Source organism: Mytilus galloprovincialis, chromosome 14 (genome assembly GCF_965363235.1).
Source record: "Mytilus galloprovincialis chromosome 14, xbMytGall1.hap1.1, whole genome shotgun sequence".
Lineage (NCBI taxonomy): Eukaryota > Metazoa > Mollusca > Bivalvia > Mytilida > Mytilidae > Mytilus > Mytilus galloprovincialis.
In genome coordinates, this window is record NC_134851.1 from 7,822,543 (window position 1) to 7,844,686 (window position 22,144).

General features: G+C 30.8%; 1 protein-coding gene across 1 annotated transcript; it reads left to right on the top strand.

Moving 5' to 3' along the window:
- Nucleotides 1–5,946: 5,946 nt before the first annotated feature.
- On the top strand, nucleotides 5,947–6,909 carry LOC143059345 (uncharacterized). The gene is made up of 2 exons (XM_076232825.1): nucleotides 5,947–6,078; nucleotides 6,409–6,909. The coding sequence occupies exons 1-2, from the start codon at nucleotides 5,947–5,949 to the stop codon at nucleotides 6,907–6,909; spliced, it is 633 nt and encodes a 210-aa protein (XP_076088940.1).
- Nucleotides 6,910–22,144: the final 15,235 nt, after the last annotated feature.

Genomic DNA, 22,144 nt, shown 5'->3' on the forward strand with positions numbered 1-22,144 from the left:
ACAAGGAAGCTATTAAATCAAGAGTTCCAAATGGTAAAGTTTAAATCATCTCTTCGTAAATTTTACTACTAAATACTACTGTTGCCTTTATTTACGGACGCCATCACGAGTTGGTTGACCGTTATGGAATGACCGTTTCACAAATGATATCGGATATGTTCCTTACGCGTAACTACAATCCCCTTGCCTTTCATAAATGTGACTTACCGAATTAGACTATTTACCGGATTTGTTATCTCAAAAGCAACACGACGGGTACCACATGTGGATCTGCTTACCCTGCCGGAGCATCTGAGATCACCCCTAGTTTTTGGTGGGGTTCGTGTTGTTTATTCTTTAGTTTTCTATGATGTGTCATGTGTACTATTGTTTATCTGTTTGTCTTTTTCATTTTTAGCCATGGTGTTTTCAGTTTATTTTCGATTTATGAGTTTGACTGTCCCTCTGGTATCTTTCGTCCCTCTTGCATTGTATTTGAAATTGTCCGTTAAGAAGTTTTAAGAACGTTAAATGGTCCAGATTGTAAAACGGATGAAGTTTTATTAATAAGTTCACTGTTGAACAAATAAATACTTCTTTGTTTCTCCATCTTTGTTATATATTGTTAATTTATATCTTCGTTTTACAAAAGTTTCTAGCTGTTGCCTAAATTGTTTCAATCGATTAACGGTAACTGAACATTTAAAAACAGAATTTCGCCGTATTATGATTAGCAAGAAAAAAAAAGAAAGCAACTATAAACCAATATAGTCATTTCATAGTTTTGTCGTCATCCGTGTCAAATTGCAACAATGAATGCGACACTACATTGTCTCAAGGTAGTTGATGATATCAGCTGCATCCTTGATCATTAACAATTATGATAGCATTGATATCAGTCTTATTATACAGAATGGTAGTGCTGCACGTCACGATGCTACGTTGAGCGAACACATTGAAATCTCAAGGCTGTTAATAGGCGGGGGTATTAATCTAAATTAACATATGTATGTACAATCCAAAACATTGCAGAAAAATGATATGGTTTACCTTTAGAAGTATGAATTCGGTTTTGTCTTGAAATTGTTTAAATTGTTAATACACTTCAGAGTGGCAACACTGATTTGTATTTACTTAAATGCCTAGATTATATGCTCATGTTGAATTATCACTAAACTACTCTTTATATTTAGAATTTGATATTCACACATTTTATTTGGCATTTTGGTATATCTATACTACCTGTTATTTCTTTTTTTGGTAAGTGGCGTTGATTTGTTGACTATCTTTATTTTCCATTGTTGATTTACTTTTTGGTTTTCAGATACTCTGTTTCTGTTTCTTGCCTTAATTTTCTTTATCGATTTACGAGATTTGAGCTTCTTTCACAAATTATTAACTTATTTTTATAAGCATGTGAAAATTTGATAGCAATTATTTTCCGGTATAGTTATTTGATTAATATGTCGACACTATGTTGTCATGCGTTATGTTATATACCAGCTGCAACTTTTAGCATTCAATGTAATGTTAACACTGCTTAATATATCTTTATAAGGATGGTAGTACGGCACTTCACTTTGCTGCATTAAAAGAGAAAGCTGAAATCGGAAGGTTGCTAATCGACCGTAGTATTAATATAAATTTACCGAACAATTTCAGTGGATGATTTTTCACATTGATTTCACCAATCATATGTTAATGTTTGATATGACATGACTAATACTTATTTGACTGCTCTTAAGGAGCATTTAGGAAATTATTGACTCTTCTGTAATGCTGGACGTAAACATGTACAACCACAATCTAATACAAAATTTGACAATCCTGTAAAACGGTCAACGTTCGAATATGAATTATTTGCGTTTATTCTTAAAAAAAATAAACATACTTAAGGGGACTCGCGGGTATACATCTTTTTCCCTAAGTATAGGATTTCGCTATAGTTTTCTACAAATGAACCTTATCATGTCCTAAATAGAAAGATGAAATTAAAAAAAAAATGGTGTCATCGTTCATTTAAGCTCACAATTTGCCTCCGACAGATGCATACATTGTCGTAAAGGTCCATTTTTTTTATGAACTAAAAGGAGAAATAAAGGTTATATAAAAAAAAAGAAATAAATTAATTTATATAAATCGCTTAAAATTTACAATAGTTCAGTTCAGTACAGCTTATTTGAAAGAAATAATAAAACAAATATAGGTTACCGACAAATTAAAAATATGTTTCAATTATAATGCCATAAAACTGGCAATTTTTGAACCAAAGGGAGATTATTTGGAGATTTTTCAAGGTGCATTTAAAAAAAAAACATCTGGAGCGAAAACGGATTGATTTTCATGGTTAATGTTTGTACCATATAATAAAGTAACAACTAATACAGTAATGAATAAAATTTGAAATGTCAAAATAAATGTTTAAGTTTTTGCTGAAATTTTTGTATCCTTGACCCTTCAAAACATCAAAGTTCAAATGATGTAATTTGGCTATCTTTGCAGAAATAAGACGAATAAACTGAAGGTTTAAAAGCCATGTGTCCTAGCAAATAAGTAAAATCATAAACATACCGGATTCCAAGAAATAAGAAACAAAGGGATTGCTCCTAAATATCTATGATAACATATTTAATGAAATAAGTAAACCTTATCAGTCAATCTATGATTTTTTTATCTTTGAATACAAATTTTCTGCAATTTAGCCCAAACTAAAAGGTTAGTTATTGTATGCGACTCCTGTAACAGATAAGTTTGTCGTAGGTAGGTAGTATTCGGGGGAAATACCACGGCTTGTTTGTGTTGTTCATGTTGAAATAAATTCGTCGTAACTTGTGACACAATTTACACACAACCGGATTGTTTGTGTTGTTCATGTTGACAATTGAAAGATATTCGTCGTAACTTGTGACACAATTTACAACGGTCCAACAAATCGTAACGGCGTTCAGAACATTTTTAAAGGAAACACTTCAACTTTTCGTTTGTTTATGTAGACCTTGAAATTATACCATGTGTATATTCTGGCAGTATTCGTGACATCAAATATAAACTCATACCTAATTTTGGTCTTTTGGTTACCTATGCATTCAATACCTCATACTAGGTAATTTTCCAAAATTCAAGCAGATCATAGGTTCTTTTTCTTACGATGTTTGACTCAAATAATTCAAATGTTGAATATAAGATAGAATTAGTGACTGTCTCTTCTAAATCAAATGAATATCTTGAACAGAATGTCCATAAGCTATCACTCTTTTTGGTGTATATTTTTTCTTTTGAATTAATGCTTTTCTGATGTATTTCATCTAGTTTGTTATTGTTAGAATTGTATATACATTTCGTACTGTCAAGACTGACTGATAGTTACTAATATGTCTAGATTTTATGCTCCTGTTGATTCCCTATTAAATCAATCTCCATATTTGGACTTTAAATATTCACTTTTTTATCGTAATTTCGGTGTATAAGAATACCCTTTTCTTTTGGTAAGTGGTGATGATTTGTTTCATATCTTTATTTGTAATTGTTGATCTAGTTTTTGTTTTTAAGATACACTGTTTCTGTTTCTTGCCTGAATTTTTCTTAATCGATTAACGAGATTTTAACATCCATCACAAGTTGTCACCTTACTCTTATCATCAAGTGAAAATTGTATAGCAATTATTATCATTTTTATTTAATTATAATATACACTATTTAGTCATGATTAGTTTATATATCAGCTGCAATCTTTAGCATTCAATGTTATGTAAAAACTGCTTAGTATTTCTTTGTACAGGATGGTAGTACTGCACTTCACATTGCTGCATCGAACAGGCAAACTGAAATCGTTAGATTGCTAATCGACCATGATATTGACATAAATTCAAGAGATTATGTAAGTGGATAATTAGTCACATTGGATAATGTAAGTGGATAATTAGTCACATTGATTACACAAATCATAAGTCAATGTTTTATATGACATTAATAATACTTAGTTAACTATATTTAATATGCATTTGTGAAATAAGTGTCTCTTCAAAAATGCTGGATGTCAAAATGTACAATCACAATTTGATACAGGCTTAGGTAATTTGTAAAACCATATACATTCTAATAGGAATAAACTGAATCTCTTCTCACGAAAAGAAAATTAAACATACTTAACTTCTCAGTTCAAATGAATAATTAACATTTTGTCGCATATATTTGACGAATAAACTTAGTGTTTAAAAGACATCTGTCCTAGCAAAAAGTGAAATCATAATTATACCGCGCTCCAAAGAACATAGGGATTGCTCCTAAAAATCTATGATAGCATATTTTATGAAATAACTAAACAAATATCAGTCAATTGGTGATTTTTTTTCTTTGCATACAAATTTAAGCAATTTAACCCAAACTTAAAGGCTAGTTATTTTAAGTTATTGTATGCAACTCCTGTAGCTAATACAATTTTCTTAGGTAGTATCTTGGAGATATAGGACAGCTTGTTTGTGTTGTTTGTGTTGACAATTGAAATATATTCGTCGTCATTTGTGACATAATTTACACACAACAGTCTAACAAATCGTTACGGCATTTTTAAAGGAAACACTTCAACTTTTATTGTGTTTATGCAAAGCTAGAAATTATACCATGTGTATATTCCGGCATTATTCGTGACATAAATATCAAATCATATCCAAATTTTGGTTTTCAAGCGGCATTAAATCAAATTACACCTATCTGACCGGAAATCAAAAATGAAGAAGGATGAAATTATGTCAGATTTTGGAATATTTGTCAAATGTCCAGTCTACTTTTTAATATTTTTCTTCAACACAAGGTATACTAGTTTGCTCCATATCCCTCACTTGTCTTGTTACCTATAAATTCAATACCTCATATTAGGTAATTTATCAAAATGCAAGCAGATCATAGGTTCCATTTCTTACGATTTTTTACTTAAAAAATTACAATGTTGAATATAATGTAGAATCAGTGACTGTCTATTTTAAAACAAATGAATATCTTGAATAAGATGTCCATAAGCTCTCACTCTTTTTGGTGTACATTGTTTCTTTTGAATTAATGCTTTTCTGATGTATTTTATAAGGTTTGATATTGTTAAAATTGTATATACATTTCGTACTGGCAAGACTGACTAATATTTACTAATATATCTAGATTATATGCTCCTGTTGATTCCTCATTAAATTATTCTCCATATTTAAACTTTATTACTAACTTTTTTATCGTCATTTCGGTGTATAGACGGGTTTATCTACAACTGACCTAGAAAACATGGGCGCATCCATTAACCTCTCACGTGAGCGGTCAGCCAGTACAACCGTGAAAAATAAAGCACTTGCATTGATCAAAATATTATCGATTTTCTGTTTACATTTGTGTTTCTTTCATTTATTAATTTATTTTACTATGGATAGCGCCGAAAGTTATAAAAAAAGGTGGAGGCAATTCTTGTGCAGTTAATAGTAGTACAAATAATCGTAGAAAACTCCAGATGTGGAAAAAATCAATGTGTGAATTACACAACGAGTTGCACAATGTCTGTCATTGTTTGATCCCATAAAAATTTCATTTGATGCCTTCTGACGAATTAACAAAACTCGAGTGGATAAAAGAAATTAACAGAAAAACTTTGCCAAACATGTTTATGTAGGTTCCGAACATTTTCTTGATATTGCGCCGTCAAAAAGAAATCTGTTTCCAAAATTAAAACTTGGTTATGACAGTAAAGTTACACATGGCAGACGCAAGTTATCACGTCGTAAAACGGCTGTGAAAAAGCTAAAATTAAGTTATGAGAATGATTCTGATGACGATAATGTGTCGGACTCTACTGGTTTTGAAGCTCTAGACATTTCTGTAAATAATGACAATGAAACGTATCCCGAGGCTACATGTAGTTTTAATGTACAGTATGATGAGACGGACTTTCTTATTCATGACGACCATCCCTATGCTGAAAAATGGTCCGACATGCAGACAACATCAACTCAGACAAAACTTTTATTGACAGAGGAGAAAGGTGCTCAGGGTAAAATAGAAGGGGGGACCATGTCAGCAAATACGAACATTGTGACCGACAGTGACCCCTTATTATATACTGGTGTAACCAAGGAAGTTTTTTTTACTTTAGTGGAATTACTACGTGCAGACAATCAATTCAATTTTCAACTAGATATTGCAGATCAGCTTTTGCTTGTACTGATGAGGTTAAAACTTCATTTGATATTTGATGATTTAGGACGTCGCTTTGGTATTTCAAAAAGTTTGGCATGTAAATTATTTAATTCTTGGATGCCAGTTCTTGCTGAACAACTTAAAGGCTTGGTTGTTTGGCTTCCAAGAGAAACAATTCGAGCTTGTATTCCCGAATCTTTTCGGTAAAATTATCCTCGTACAACTGTGATAATTGATTGTGCTGAGACATTTATACAGAGACCAACAAATCTTAAGAGTAGGTCAGAGACTTATAGTAACTACAAGTCACATAATACTGCAAAATATCTTGTTGGCATTGCACCTCATGGACATATAGTGTTTATATCTCGGGCTTTTGGAGGTAGGGCAAGTGATAAATTCATAGTAGAAAAAAGTGGCTTTTGTCAGTATCTTTTGACAGGAGACGAGGTGAAGGCAGATAGGGGTTTCACAATTGATGATTTACTTTTCCCACTCAGAGTCAAACTGAATATTCCAGCCTTTACAAAATGTAAACCACAACTTAGTAATGAGGACTTAACAACAACCAGGCGTATAGCAAGAGTAAGAATTCATGTGGAGCGTGCGATTCGTAAACTTAAAGTTTTCAAAATTCTAAGTAGTACTGTTCCAGTGTCCTCCTTGAAAAACTTTGATGACATTCTTCTTGTATGGTCAGCCCTTGTGAACTTAAAATCAGACTTAATAAGAGAACCTGATGAATTTGCTGAAATTTAAGTTTTTTATTCAGATAGTTTATTTTGACTTGGTCTCATGTGTACAATTCTGTTATTAACCTAACACCTTATAGTTCAATTGATGTTTGCCACTGGACATTAAAAACAATCAATCATCATTATGTGTCATACCAGTTGGATACATGTATACATCTATATATAAAAATGTAGGCATAATATTTACTAAACTAAATAGTGCATGAATGAGTTTCTCTTTCAATAAATATACCTACGTTAGTTGTATAATGCAGGACATTTCATCAGTTTATACAACATGTAGCTTTAAGTAAAATTATTTTCAAATATGCTTTTCTGGGGGGGGGGGGGGGCTCATTATTGAAGACTGTTTATCTAGGTTACATACATTTGAACATGTATGTTTGTTAAAATTGTTGTTTTGCTTTTTTTGTTGAGACTTATAATTGAAGTTGTCTTATTGGCAATCACACCACACCAGTACATAAGGGGGCTCATTGTTGAAGACTGTTTATCTAGGTTACATACATTTGTACATGTATATTTGTTAACATTGTTGTTTTGCTTTTTTTGTTGATACTTATAATTGAAGTTGTCTTATTGGAAATCACACCACACCTGTACATAAGGGGGGCTCATTGTTGAAGACTGGTGACATACATTTGTACATGTATATTAGTTAACATTGTTGTTTTGCTTTTTTTGTTGATACTTATTGAAGCTGTCTTATTGGCAATCACACCTGTACATATACATGCACTACAACTGATAACAGGAAAAAATAAATTAAAAATAAAACATAATTTCATTCTTCTTTACATTTGCTTGTCACTGTTTAATGATTCAAATGTACATACATAAATCTGTTCTTATTGACTCCAAAATATATCTAATATTATTCCGTTTTATGTTTATATTTGCCATATTTTAAAAAAGGAAGTCACTACTTAAAATGAACATGTGAAAGGTTTAACCTAAGTTAAATTAAACGAAAGAATAGAAATAATTTAATCAGCTTGTGCAATTTTTAAATTTAATTACTTCATAAAATTTCTAAATATTCTACTTAGTACAAGACGATCATTGTCAATCTCATCGACTATTCTGTTCAGCCTTTTATTAGAATAGAACGTCCTTAATCTACGAACTAGTTGCTGAATATAATCTTCCTCAAAAGCTATATCTATAAGAATGTTATCATCTGGACTTCTCCAAATAAAAATTTAAGCTTTATGTAACCCGGTACAAAACATTGTTAATTGTATTTGCATAAAGTAGGCTCTGCTCCCTTTTTTCTTCAATACATAAATCCCCTCACTATTTTTTTCTACATCATATTTTGTATTGGCAATTAGTTCGTCTAAACAATTCCATTTGTTGGCAATAGGAAATGGGCATTTCACTTCCAGTATAGTGTCCCCATTCATTATGCCATCCGGACTAGCTGATAGCCAATTTTCTGTCAACGACACATACATCCCATGATCAATAACGTTATGGCCCTCAGACTGTAAATATTTTTTCGCAATAGGTTCTTGCTCATTACCATATCGTGTAAACTTTTTCCCTGTAAACTTAGGGTACAAATGTTCTCTGATAAATGCAGAGCAATCTGTAGTTTCCTTTATTAGAACTTTGCTAGCACGGCTAGCTGTAAGGCGTATTTTTCTGGCATCCTTCCACAACAAAACTTCCACTCTGTCCTTTGGTGTTCATATGTAACTCTTGGACCTTAGCAGGAGTGAGAGAAATGTATTTACGAAATTAGAACACTTTCCGCATGAGTCTAAGGCTGTATGATCGCCATGATCTTGAATTATATCCTTAGTGAAAGGCTTACATGTAAAACTTTTACTTGCCGTCGTTCCTTTGATGCTGAATAAAGGAAGTAGTTTAGAACTGTTAACTGCTTCCTTAAACTCTCTATCCAATGTATACATTGGTGCATCCCGACTACCTGGTATGTTATTATCTTTGTCACTGTCCATTATATCTTCCCCTGCTTTCGATTTTTTAAAAATAATGTTCATTAGGGGTTTTGGTTCCACCTTTCTTGTTGTTCCACGATTCCATTTTGCATTTTCATCCGTGCATGCTACACCTGTCAAATTGTTTCGAACTGCATGTTCAATTTTCAACAAAAAAGCCCCAACATGACTACATGTATGGCCTTGACCAGCCATACACGAACACCACCCGTTTACTATTCTCAGATCCGGACATCCTGGCATTAACATTTTTCAGGGGGTGATGCGAACAGGAATCCTCTAGATTTTTCATCTATTTGAAAGGTGATTACTGATTAGTTATATTGCCAATTACTTTTTAACCAGAGGTTATAGTATGTTAAAAATCAAAATGGAGATATTATATAGTGTCTTTAACAATATTAAAAGAGTAAAATTACTATATTCAACTGGTAACAATATATATCAATTACATTAATTTGCATTGAAGTCTATGGAAAGTCTAGAGGACTCTTATTCGCATCACCTCTCAACATTGTTTATATTACACAAATTCTAATCATTGATTGGTCAGTTACATGTTGTGATGTCACTGCAGATCTGAAAATTGAGCCATCTGCATTACAAAGTACAAATACCTCATTTGTTCTTGAGACTGTTTGAGACGATCTTACTTCTCCTTTAAACATGATTGTCTTATTATTGTTAATATAATGCAATGTAACACCAACGTTTCCACTTTGAAAATAGTTAACGCTTTGAAGGCTTTTAAAGTTTTTCATTCGTGACCGTCAACTGCTTTCGACTCCACAAGAAAGTTGTAAATATCTCCGTACATCATATTTGGCCATACACGCATGTCGTCAATCCATGTTTTGACTTTATCAACACCCGGAGGTTACCATTCTTTTGCTACTGTTGACATTATGTTGATTTTCTTCGTTAAGATCGATTGACAATAAAGGCTTGTTTACAATTTTTTCACGGTTGTAATGGCGGCGCTGTTTACGACGACACCTAGGAGTCGCGTCTCTAACTAAGGGGGATAATCGAAAAAGCCTGTCTATAAGAATATCCTTTACTTTTTTCTTTTGGTAAGTGGTGATGATTTGTTTCCTATCTTTATTTTAAATTGTTGATTTAGTTTTTGTAATTAAGATACTCTGTTTCTGTTTCTTGCCTTAATTTTTCTTAATCGATTAACGAGATTTTAATATTTTTTTTTATCGTCATTTCGGTGTATAAGAATATCCTTTACTTTTTTCTTTTGGTAAGTGGTGATGATTTGTTTCCTATCTTTATATTAAATTGTTGATTTAGTTTTTGTTATTTAGATACTTTGTTTCTGTTTCTTTCCTTCATTTTTCTTAATCGATTAACGAGATTTTAACATCCATCACAAATTGTGACCTTACTATTATTATCAAGTGAACATTTTATAGCAATTATTATCATTTTTATTTGATTATTATATCGGCTTAACTATTTAGTCATGATTAGTTTATATATCAGCTGCAATCCTAAGCATTCAATGTTATGTAAACACTGCTTAGTATTGTTTTGTACAGGTTGGTAATACTGCATTTCACATTGCTGCAGCGAACGGGCAAACTGAAATCGTTGGATTGCTAATCGACCGTGGTATTGACATAAATTTACCGAACACGGTAAGTGGATAATTAGTCACATTGATTACACCAATCATAAGTCAATGTTTTATATGAAATTAATAATACTTATTTAACTACATTTAATATGCATTTGTGAAATTAGTGTCTCTTCAAAAATGCTGGATGTCAAAATGGACATTCACAATTTAATACAAACTTATGTAATTTGTAAAACTGTCTACATTCTAATAGAAATAAACTGCGTCTCTTCTCACGAAAAGAAAATTAAACATACTTAACTTCTCAGTTCAAATGAAGAAATACAGTTTTGTTGCAGAAATTTGTCGAATAAACTTAACGTTTAAAAGACATGTGTCTTAGCAAAAAAGTAAAATATTCAATACCTCATATTAGAAAATTTACCAAAATTCAAGCAGATCATAGGTTCCTTTTCTTACGATTTTTGATTTAAATAATTCCAATGTTGAATATAATGTAGAATCAGTGACTGTCTCTTCTAAAACAAATGAATATCTTGAACAGGATGTCCATAAGCTATCACTCATTTTGGTGTACATTGTTTCTTTTAAATTAATGCTTTTCTGATGTATTTTATTTGGTTTGTTATTGTTAGAATTGTATATACATTTCGTACTGGCAAGACTGACTGATATTTACTTTTGTATCTTTGCATTCGTGTTGTTAGCAATTTAACCGAAACTAAAAGGCAAGTTATTTCAAGTTATTGTTTGCAACTCCTGTATCAATTAAAAAAGTATTCGTCGTTATTTGTGACACAATGTACACACAAGGGTCCAACAAGTCGTGACGGCGCCTAAAACATTGTTGAAGGTAATATTTAAACATTCCGTTTTTATATGCAAACCTCAAAATTATACTTTGTATATATTCTATCAGTAATCATGACATGAAATATCTCATATCCAAATGTTGGTCTTTTAGTTACCTATGAATTCAATACCTCATAAAAGTTATTTTACCAAATTTTAATTAGATCATAAGTTATTTTTCCTACGATTTTTGACTTAAATAATTTCAATGTTGAATATAAGGCGGAATCAGTGAATGTGTCTAAATAAAATTGAAAGGGATTTCTATAAGCTATCACTCTTTTTGGCGTACATTCTTACTTTTAGATTGATTCTTTTTTTATGCATTTTATCTGGTTTGATATTGTTAAAATTGTAGATACATTTAGTACTGGCAAGACTGACTGATATTTACTAATATTTCTAGATTATATGCTCCTGTTGATTCCTCATTTAATAAATCTCCGTAGTTGGAATTTAATATTCACCTTTTTATCGCCATTTTGGTGTATAAAAGTACCCTTTACTTTTTTTCTTTTGGTAAGTGGTGATGATTTGTTTCCTATCTTTATGTTCTATTGTTGATTTACTTTTTGGTTTTTTAAGATACTCTGTTTCTTGTTTCTGTTTCTTGCCTTAATTTTTCTTAATCGATTAACGAGATTTTAACATCTATCACAAATTGTCACCTTACTATTATCATCAAGTGAAAATTTGATAACAATTATTATTATTTTTATTTGAATAGTATATCTGCTACAGGGTCGACAAGCTACAATACATGCGACACTATGTAGTCATGCGTTAGTTTATATATAAGCTGCAATCGTTAGCATTCAATTGTATGTATACACTGCTTTGTATTTCTTTGAACAGAATGGTAGTACTGCACTTCACCCTGCTGTATCGAACGGGCAAACTGAAATCGTCACATTGCTAATCGACCGTGGTATTGACATAAATTTACCGAAAAATGTAAGTGGATAATTATTCACATTGATTACACCAATCATAAGTCAATGTTTTATATGACATTATAATCACTTATTTTACTTTGTGAAATTAGTGTCTTTTTAAAAATGCTGGATGTCAAAATCTACAATCAAATTTGATACAAACTTTTGACATTTTGTAAAACTGTATACGTTCAAATAGGAATTGATTGCATCTTTTCTCAAAAACAGAACATTAGGATAGAAGGGACCTTCAATTGCTACGGCGGTGTTTTTTGTCCCTTCCAAAAAGATTGATAATAGTCAAAGTTCGAATGATATCCGGCAGTGGATATTAGTAAGATATAAATATTGATGGTTGTATGTTGTATATGAATGATTTTGAGTCTAAAAGAGATCACAAATGTCGACTGAAAACCGAAAAGAACAATCCGTTTTAAATAATGAAGACAAGATGACCTACCGAAAAACTCAAGGGGAAACATACTCATCTGCAGTAAAAAAAAACTTTGTTATTAAGAGTGTGTTTTCTAGTGTCAAACCTGTATTCATATTACATGTATTAGAAAATGATATATTTGGATCAACAAAACCAGCAGTTCATAACACATCTAGAACTCTATAAAACGATTGATGCCAATATATGTCCAAGTAGCCATCTTAAAGCACTCAAAAGAGTTAGAGGTCTTTGGAGAATTTATTCGATAATGATACTGACAGAAAATTCATGATTTTAAAGGGGATGTGGGTTAGAGATAAAATAATCCCAGTGTACACACACAACCCAAGAATCATGGTAAATGAAAATCCTTATCATCTATAAGTACGTGTCAAAAATGTACCCTGCTCAGCTGAGGACGGACAAATTGAACGTGCATTAGAATACTATGGATGCAATATGCACAAATCCTATCGTGGACGCCATCGGGTAGATGGTGAGTTGACTAATTGTCAAACAGGGGACAGAATAGTTATGTATGATCCTGTCAGCGAACCATTGCCAAGATTTATGCTAATAGGCAAATATGTTGCTACTGTCTTGCATGCTAATCAGAACTCTTCAGAAGGTCACAAAATTGTATGCAGAAAGTGTCTACAGACAGGACATAAGGTAATGCAATGTCCTAATGATTGGATATGCCTACACTGCAAAAAACCTGGCCACAGGCAAGCCGACTGTCCTGATGAGTTAAACACTTCCAACTCCTCTAGTGAAGAGGAATCAGATGCTAATGATGCCGACACAAAAGACACTGAAGTCTTGCCTGCTTATGCATATGACGCACTTGAACCTTCCAACTTGGGTGACGTCCTTAGTATTATGCATGCCAACGATAACGCCTAATCAGTAAATAACCATTTACAAGATAAAATTCTGTGTGATCAAGAAATAGTGAACGGTGGGGAAAATGATGAGAAAAAAAAGCCAAAGCATAAAAAGAAGAAAAAAAAATACGGAACCCGGTGGTAATATTGAACAATATTTCAAGGGACAGACCGTTAATACCAATACCCCGGCAGCAAAAAAAAAAAAATGGAAAAAGAAATGCCAGCACGCCAACAGAAGATAAACACAAAGAAGCTGCCCCTATTCAAAAGACTAACACTTAGGGTCAGTTGTAAACGGAAATGTATCAAAACCAATAAACCGAACACAAAATAATCAATGAAATCCAAGTGTAAATATTTGTATATGATTGTAATATTTAGCCTGTTTTTATATAACAAAAAAAAAAATATGAATGTGATGTAATTAAGGATTACATACATTCACATGTGTATGAAAATAATTCAGACAAATCTGAAACAAACAAAATGATGTATAATAAAAAACAAAAGTATGTCAATTTAAATTACTTTAGTTATAATTGTATTAATCAAATACGAAACAGTTGTAGTTTGTACAATATTTTTTTTTCAATAGAAAGGAAAATATAATATTAATGCAGATATTTGAACATTTTACAAACATTATTCTCAAGAAAAAGAGAATAGAAATCTTGGAAAAAATAAATCTATTAATAGTACCTATTCTGTTTCAAACAGGTAAAATCTTGTTTATGTCCCAGCTATTGAACTCAACAATTTATTACACAAAAAAGCTCACATCGTTTTATTCGTACAATTGTCAATGTCCATTTTCCTTTTGTTCAGTACTATGCTATTACATCCTTCTATGTTTTTATGTTCAATACATTTCAATTCCTTATACGCACTACTCAATTTTCTTTAATAGAACACTAAGTTTTACGAAATCACTATTCCAAAATTTACACGATAAGATCCAATCACTCTTGTATCTTCAACCATGCATACACCTACGTTATCTGGTGTCTAAAAATAGAAAACAACAAGTGTTACAAAATGAAAGAAATTAATTGTTTATCATATTGAAATTGACATGTCACAGCATGATTTTTTGCACAGAATTACAATACAATTTGAATAGACCTAATAATGTTAGAGACACATATTTCTCGGATGATGTGTATTTGATTTTGATAAAATGTTCTGTAACAAATTCATTTGTAAATCTCTGGCTTGTATTATTATTTTTAACTTGTGTATTAATGAAAAATGAATATTGTATATTTTTGAAATATGCGTATATTTAAAAAAAAATAATAACTATGGGAATGCAGAAATGTAATTGGGTAGGCTCAATAAAAATTCAGGTAAATAAAATTCTTCATACAAAATACTTATGATAAAAACAATTCACATATGTTCTTTAAATTGTAAAGGTCTCGGAGTAAAAGATAAAAAACATAGATTATATTTGTGGATGAAATATCAAAAATGTAATATTTTGTTTGTTCAGGAAAGTCATTTCACTGAAGATTTAGAGAAAGACTTAAATTCTGAAATCAAAGGTCAACAATATTATAGCTTTGGAACCTCACAGTCCAGAGGAGTTTCAATTTTTATTAGTAATGATTTTGAATGCAAATTTATAAATATATTCAAAGACCAAGAGGCTACTCTTAATAAATGTTGATATTGAAGACCGTATTTACACTTTAGTAAATGTCTATGCACCAAATATACCTAAAAACCGAAATATTTTTTTCAAAAAAGTTAAAGAAGTAATTACAAAAAATAGTTTAGGAATGGTAATAATTGGAGGAGATATGAATGATACTTTAACAAAAATAGATAAAAAAAATAAAGTGTCAACACCAAAATTAAAACAAACAAAACCAGTTTTTAGCCTTAAATCTTTAATTAAAACTCAAAAAGTAAGTGATATTTGGGGAGAGATTAATGGCAAGGAAATACAATTTACTTGGCGACGTAAAAATAATTTAAATGAAGCATCTAGAATAGATTTTTTCTTAACCTGTCCTGAAATAAGAACTAAAATATAATCTACTGATATTAGGTCAGCTATTTTAACTCATACAGACCATCAGGCAATTTCTATAAAAAATAAAAGGTCGATCAGACCAAAAAGATAAAGGATACTTTAAAATTAATAACAGTATTTTAGAAAATGAAGAATATCAAAACCTTATTAAAATTCTGATCAAACAATATGAAAAGAAAATTTTACTCACCAATGATATTGGTGTCAAGTGGGATCTTTTAAAACTGAGGTAAGAGACCATACCATAGCATTCTGTAAAAGAAAAGCACAAAATAATGTAAAAGATATACATATTTTAGAAAACAAATTGAAGAAATTAAATGAGGGTATAAACAAAAAATGTAAAATGGATGATATTAACTCTCTTAAAGAAGAAATTAATATCATAGAAGAAAAACTTGGTAAACTATATGATTCAAAAACAAAAGGAGCACAAATAAGATCCAGAATTACATGGGTATAAGAAGGTGAAAAAAAAAAACACAAAATTCTTCTTGGGACTAGAAAAAGCTAGGCAAACAAGGAAAAACCATTACAGCGCTCAGAGACAAAGAGGATGTGATACATACACATCCTACAGAAATACTTAATATTGAAAAAGAGTTTTATGAAGAAATTTATAAAAGTTCAAATCCCAATAAAAATTATATTAAAGATTATGTTATCAATACAGAATGTGATAATGTCCTAACAGATAAAGAAAGCGATAGTATGGAAGGTTTATTAAGCAATTATAGACCAATAACATTATTGAATGTTGACAAAAAATTAGTTGCTTATTCATGGAGACCAACATGGGTATGTTAAAAACAGATACATAGTATATAATATTAGACAAATTCAAGATGTCATAGATTATGCAGAAAAAATTAATATAGAGGGTGCCTTACTATTTTTAGATTTTTCGAAAGCACACGATTCATTAGAATGGGACTTTATGTTCTTTGCTTTACAAAAATTTGGATTTAAAAATTCTATGATGAGATGGATAAAACTTTTATACACTGACATAAAAAGTTCAGTTTTAAACAATGGGTGGATGCCCGTGCAGTGTGATAATTTTTGTTATTGCTGTTGAGATTCTGTTGAGATTCTTGCTTGTAAAATTAGACAAGACCATAAACTTAAAGGATTTGAAATCAAGATAGATGGAAAAACCCACACTTTAAAAATAAGTCAATTAGCAGATGACACCACTCTTTTTCTCAAATCAAAACAAGATATTTCAAAAGCTCTTAACATGATTGAAAAATTGGGATCACTTTCAGGATTAAAACTTAACAGATCTAAAACAGAGGGTATTTGGCTAGGGAAGCAAAAACATTGTAAAGAAAAATATGAAAATATTAACTTTACAGAAAAAACAATTAAAAGTCAAAATGTAGAAAATAAAGCTATAAACTAATTTACTGTTGTTTGAATTCATCTTGATAGACAATAAACATGCAGTAAAGCATGCTGAATGTCACTTTTTTTTCTTTCATGTTTACAATCAGTTAGATAATATATATTTAGTTTCATGTATTCTCTTTTCAAATCCTATATGTTAACTATTTTCAAAGTATCTTAAGAGTTTCCATTCTGTATTTTATTTAAATATTATTCATTATACGAAAACTGAAGGCAATAAATCACGTGTCCTAGCTATGATAGAATATTTTTTATAATAACTAAAACGTTTCAGTAAATCTTTGAATTTTTTATCTTTCCATATGAGTATTTAGCAATTTAACCAGACTTTAAAGGCAAGTTATTTTAAGTTATTGTATGCAACTCTTGTATCCATTGAAAGATATACGTCTTTATTTGTGACACAATGTACACAAGGGTCCAACGATTCGTGACGGCGACCAGATCATTTTGAAAGGTAAGATGTCAACATTCCGTCTGTTTATGCCAAACTCAAAATTATACTATGTGTACATTCTGGCAGTAATCATGACATAAAATATCAACTCATATCCAAATTTTGGTCTTTTGGTTACCTATGAATTCAATACCTCATATAAGTTAATTTACAAAATTTCAATTAGATCAAAGGTTCCTTTTCCTACGATTTTTGACTTAACTAATTTCAATGTTGAATATTAAGCAGTATCAGTGACTGTGTCTAAAAAAAGATTGGAAAGGATTTCTATAAGCTATCACTCTTTTTGGCGTACATTCTTACTTTTAGATCGATACGTGTCCGATGTTTTTTATCTGGTTTGATATTGTTAAAATTGTATATACATTTCGTACTGGCAAGATTGACTAATATTTACTAATATGTCCAGATTATATGCTCCTGTTGATTTCTCGTTAAATTAATCTCTATATTTTGAATTTAATATTCACTTTTTATCCCATTTTGGTGGGTGTGTAAGAATACCCTTTACTTTGTTTCTTTTGGTAAGTGGTGATGATTTGTTTTCATCTTTATTTTAAATTGTTGATTTCTTTTTTGTTTTTCAGATACTCTGTTTCTGTTTCTTGCCTTTATTTTTGTTAATCGATTAACGAGATTTTAACATCTATCACAAATTGTCATCTCACTATTATTATCATCAAGTGAAAATGTTATAGCAATTATCATCATTTTTATTTGATTATTATATCGGCTACACTATTTAGTAATGATTAGTTTATATATCAGCTGCAATCTTTAGCATTCAATGTTATGTAAACACTGCTCAGTATTTCTTTGTACAGGATGGTAGTACTGCACTTCACCTTGCTGCATGGAAAGGGCAAACTGAAATCGTTAGATTGCTAATCGACCATGGTATTGATATAAATTTACCAAAAAAAGTAAGTGGATAATTATTCACATTGATTACACCAATGATAAGTCAATGTTTAATATGACACTATCAATACTTATTTCAACTGCATTAAATATGCATTTTCGAAATTAGTGTCTCTTCAAAAATGCTTGATGTTAAAATGTACAATCACAATTTGATACAAACTTTGACAATTTGTAAAACCGTATACGTTCAAAACGAAAACAATTGCGTCTTTTCTCTTGAAAAGAAAATTAAATATACTCAACTTCTTAGTTCAATTGAAAAAAATTAAATTTTGTCGCAGATATTTGACGAATAAACTTAAGGTTTAAAATACATGTGTCCTAGCAAATAAGTAAAATCATAAAAAAACCGCACTCCAAGGAATAAGCAACATAAGGATTGCTCCTAAATATCTATGATGGCGTATTTTATGAGATAACTAAAAAAATATCAGTCAATCTGTGATTTGTATTCTTTGAATACAAATTTCAGCAATTTTGTCCACTAAAGGGCTAGTTATTTTAGGTTATTGTATGCAACTCCTGTAACTAATACGTTGTTCTTAGGTAGGTAATATTCGGGATATATAGGACGGCTTGTTTGAGTTGTTCCTGTTGACAATTCAAATATATTCGTCGTCACTTGTGACACAATTTACACATAACGGTCCAACAAATTATTACGGCGTCCAAAAACATTTTTAATGGCAATATTTCAACTTTTCGTTTGTTTATGCAAACCTAGAAATTATACCATGTGTATATTCCGGCATTATTCGTGACATAAAATGCGGTCTTATATCAAATTGTTACGTTTAGATAAATGCTGTTCTTATATTTTTATCATTTTTAAATCCATGACAACATTTAAAAATGTTAATAATGCAAAATGGCACGTAACCGTCACAGTTGCATTATATTTGAAATTATCCGTTTATAAGTTTTGAGAAAGTTAAATGTTCAAGATTGTGGAAAGGATGTAGTTTTATTAATAAGTTTACTGATCAACAACTTGAATAAAAAATACACCAGTGTTTCCCATCTTTATTTTATATTTTTTTTTATATATCTTGGGTTTATTACACACAGTTTCTGTATGTTGCCTAAATTGTCTCAATCGATTAACGGTATTTGAAAATCGAAAAATAAATTTGCATTTTTATGATGAGCAAGTGAAAAAACGAATGAAATTATTGTCCAATATAGTTATTTGATTATTATGTCGTCATGCGTGTCAACTTTCAACAATGAATGCGATATAACATTGTCTCAAGTTAGTTGATGATATCAACTGCGTCCTTGATCATTGACATATATGTTAGCATTGATATACGTCTCTTTATACAAAATAGTAGTACTGCACGCCACGATGTTGCATTGGACGGACAAACTGAAATGTCAAGGTTGCTAATCGGCGGTGGTATTTATCTTAATTGACATATTTATGTACAATCCGAAAGATTGCAGAAAGAAACATTTTGTAAACCGATTGATATGACTTATCTCTTTTAAAATAGTGATGATTTGTTTCCTCTCTTTAGTTTTATAAATGAATTATTTGTAACTGTTAAGATACTATGTGTCTGTTTCTTGCTTTAACTTTTTTTTTTCAATCGATTAACGAGATTTGAACATCTAACACAAACTGTCACCTTTTTATTATTATCAAGTGAACATTTGATAACAATTATTTCCCGATATAGTTCTTTTATTAATACATCGGCTAAAGGATCGACGTGCCACGATTAGTGCGACAATACATTGCCATGTGTAAGTTTATATATCAAATATGAATATCAAATGTTATGTTAACACTTATTAGTGTTCCTTTGTACAGAATGGTAGTACTGCACTTCACGAGGCTGCAGGGAACGGGCAAACTGCAACCGTAAGGTTGCTAATCGACCGTGGTATTAATATAAATTTACAAAATGAGGTAAGTGGATGATTAATCACATTGATTTCACCAGGTCATATGTCAATGTTTGATATGACATGACCTATACTCATTTAACTACATTTGATATGCATTTCGGAAATTAATGTCTCTTCAATAATGCTGGATGTCAAAATGTACAATCACAATCTGATACAAACTTTGACAATCTTGTAAAACCGTATCCGTTCGACAAAAGGAATTAACTGGGTATTTTCTCACGAAAAAAAAAAATAACATACCTAACTTCTTACGGGTAATGAAGAAATTAAATTTCATCGCAGTTTTTTTACGAAAACTGAAGGCAATAAACCACGTGTCCTAGCTATGATAGAATATTTTTCATAATAACTAAAACGTTTCAGTAAATCTTTGAATTTTTTATCTTTGCATATGAGTATTTAGCAATTTAACCAGAACTTAAAGGCAAGTTATTTTAAGTTATTGTATGCAACTCTTGTATCCATTGAAAGATATACGTCTTTATTTGTTACACAATGTACACAAGGGTCCAACGAGTCGTGACGGCGTCCAGATCATTTTGAAAGGTACGATGTCAACATTCCGTCTGTTTATGCCAACCTCAAAATTATACTATGTGTATATTCTAGCAGTAATCATGACATAAAATATCAACTCATATTCAAATTTTTGTCTTTTGGTTACCTATGAATTCAATACCTCATATAAGTTAATTTACCAAATTTCAATTAGACAATAGTTTCCTTTTCCTGCAATTTTTGACTTAAATAATTCCAATGTTGAATATTAAGCAGTATCAGTGACTGTGTCTAAAAAAAGATTGGAAAGGATTTCTATAAGCTATCACCCTCTTTGGCGTACATTCTTACTTTTAGATCGATTCTTGTCCGATGTTTTTTATCTGGTTTGATATTGTTAAAATTGTATATACATTTCGTACTGGCAAGATTGACTAATATTTACTAATATGTCTAGATTATATGCTCCTGTTGATTCCTCGTTAAATTAATCTCTATATTTTGAATTTAATATTCACTTTTTATCGCCATTTTGGTGGGTGTATAAGAATACCCTTTACTTTTTTTCTTTTGGTAAGTGCTGATGATTTGTTTCCTATCTTTATTTTCTATTGTTGATTTACTTATTGGTTTAAAAATATCCTGTTTCTGTTTCTTGCCTGAATTTTTCTTAATCGATTAACGAGATTTTAACATCTTTCACAAGTTTTCATCTTACTATTATCATCAAGTAAAAATTTGATAACAATTATTATCATTTTTATTTGATTAGTATCTCTGCTACAGGGTCGACGAGCTACGATAAATGCGACACTATGTACTCATGCGTTAGTTTATATATCAGCTGCTATCGTTAGCATTCAATTGTATGTTTACACCGCAAAGTATTTCTTTGTACAGGATGGTAGTACTGCACTTCACAAGGTTGCATGTAGAGGGCAAACTGAAATAGTTAGATTGCTAATCGACCATGGTATTGATATGAATTTACCGAAAAAAGTAAGTGGATAATTATTCACATTGATTACACAAATGATAAGTCAATGTTTAATATGACACTATCAATACTTATTTCAACTGCATTTAATATGCATTTTTGAAATTAGTGTCTCTTCAAAAATGCTTCATGTCAAAATGTACAATCACAACTTGATACAAACTTTGACAATTTGTAAAACCGTATACGTTTAAAACGAAAACAATTGCGTCTTTTCTCTTGAAAAGAAAATTAAATATACTCAACTTCTTAGTTCAATTGAAAAAAATAAATTTTGTCGCAGATATTTGACGAATAAACTTCAGGTTTAAAATACATGTGTCCTAGCAA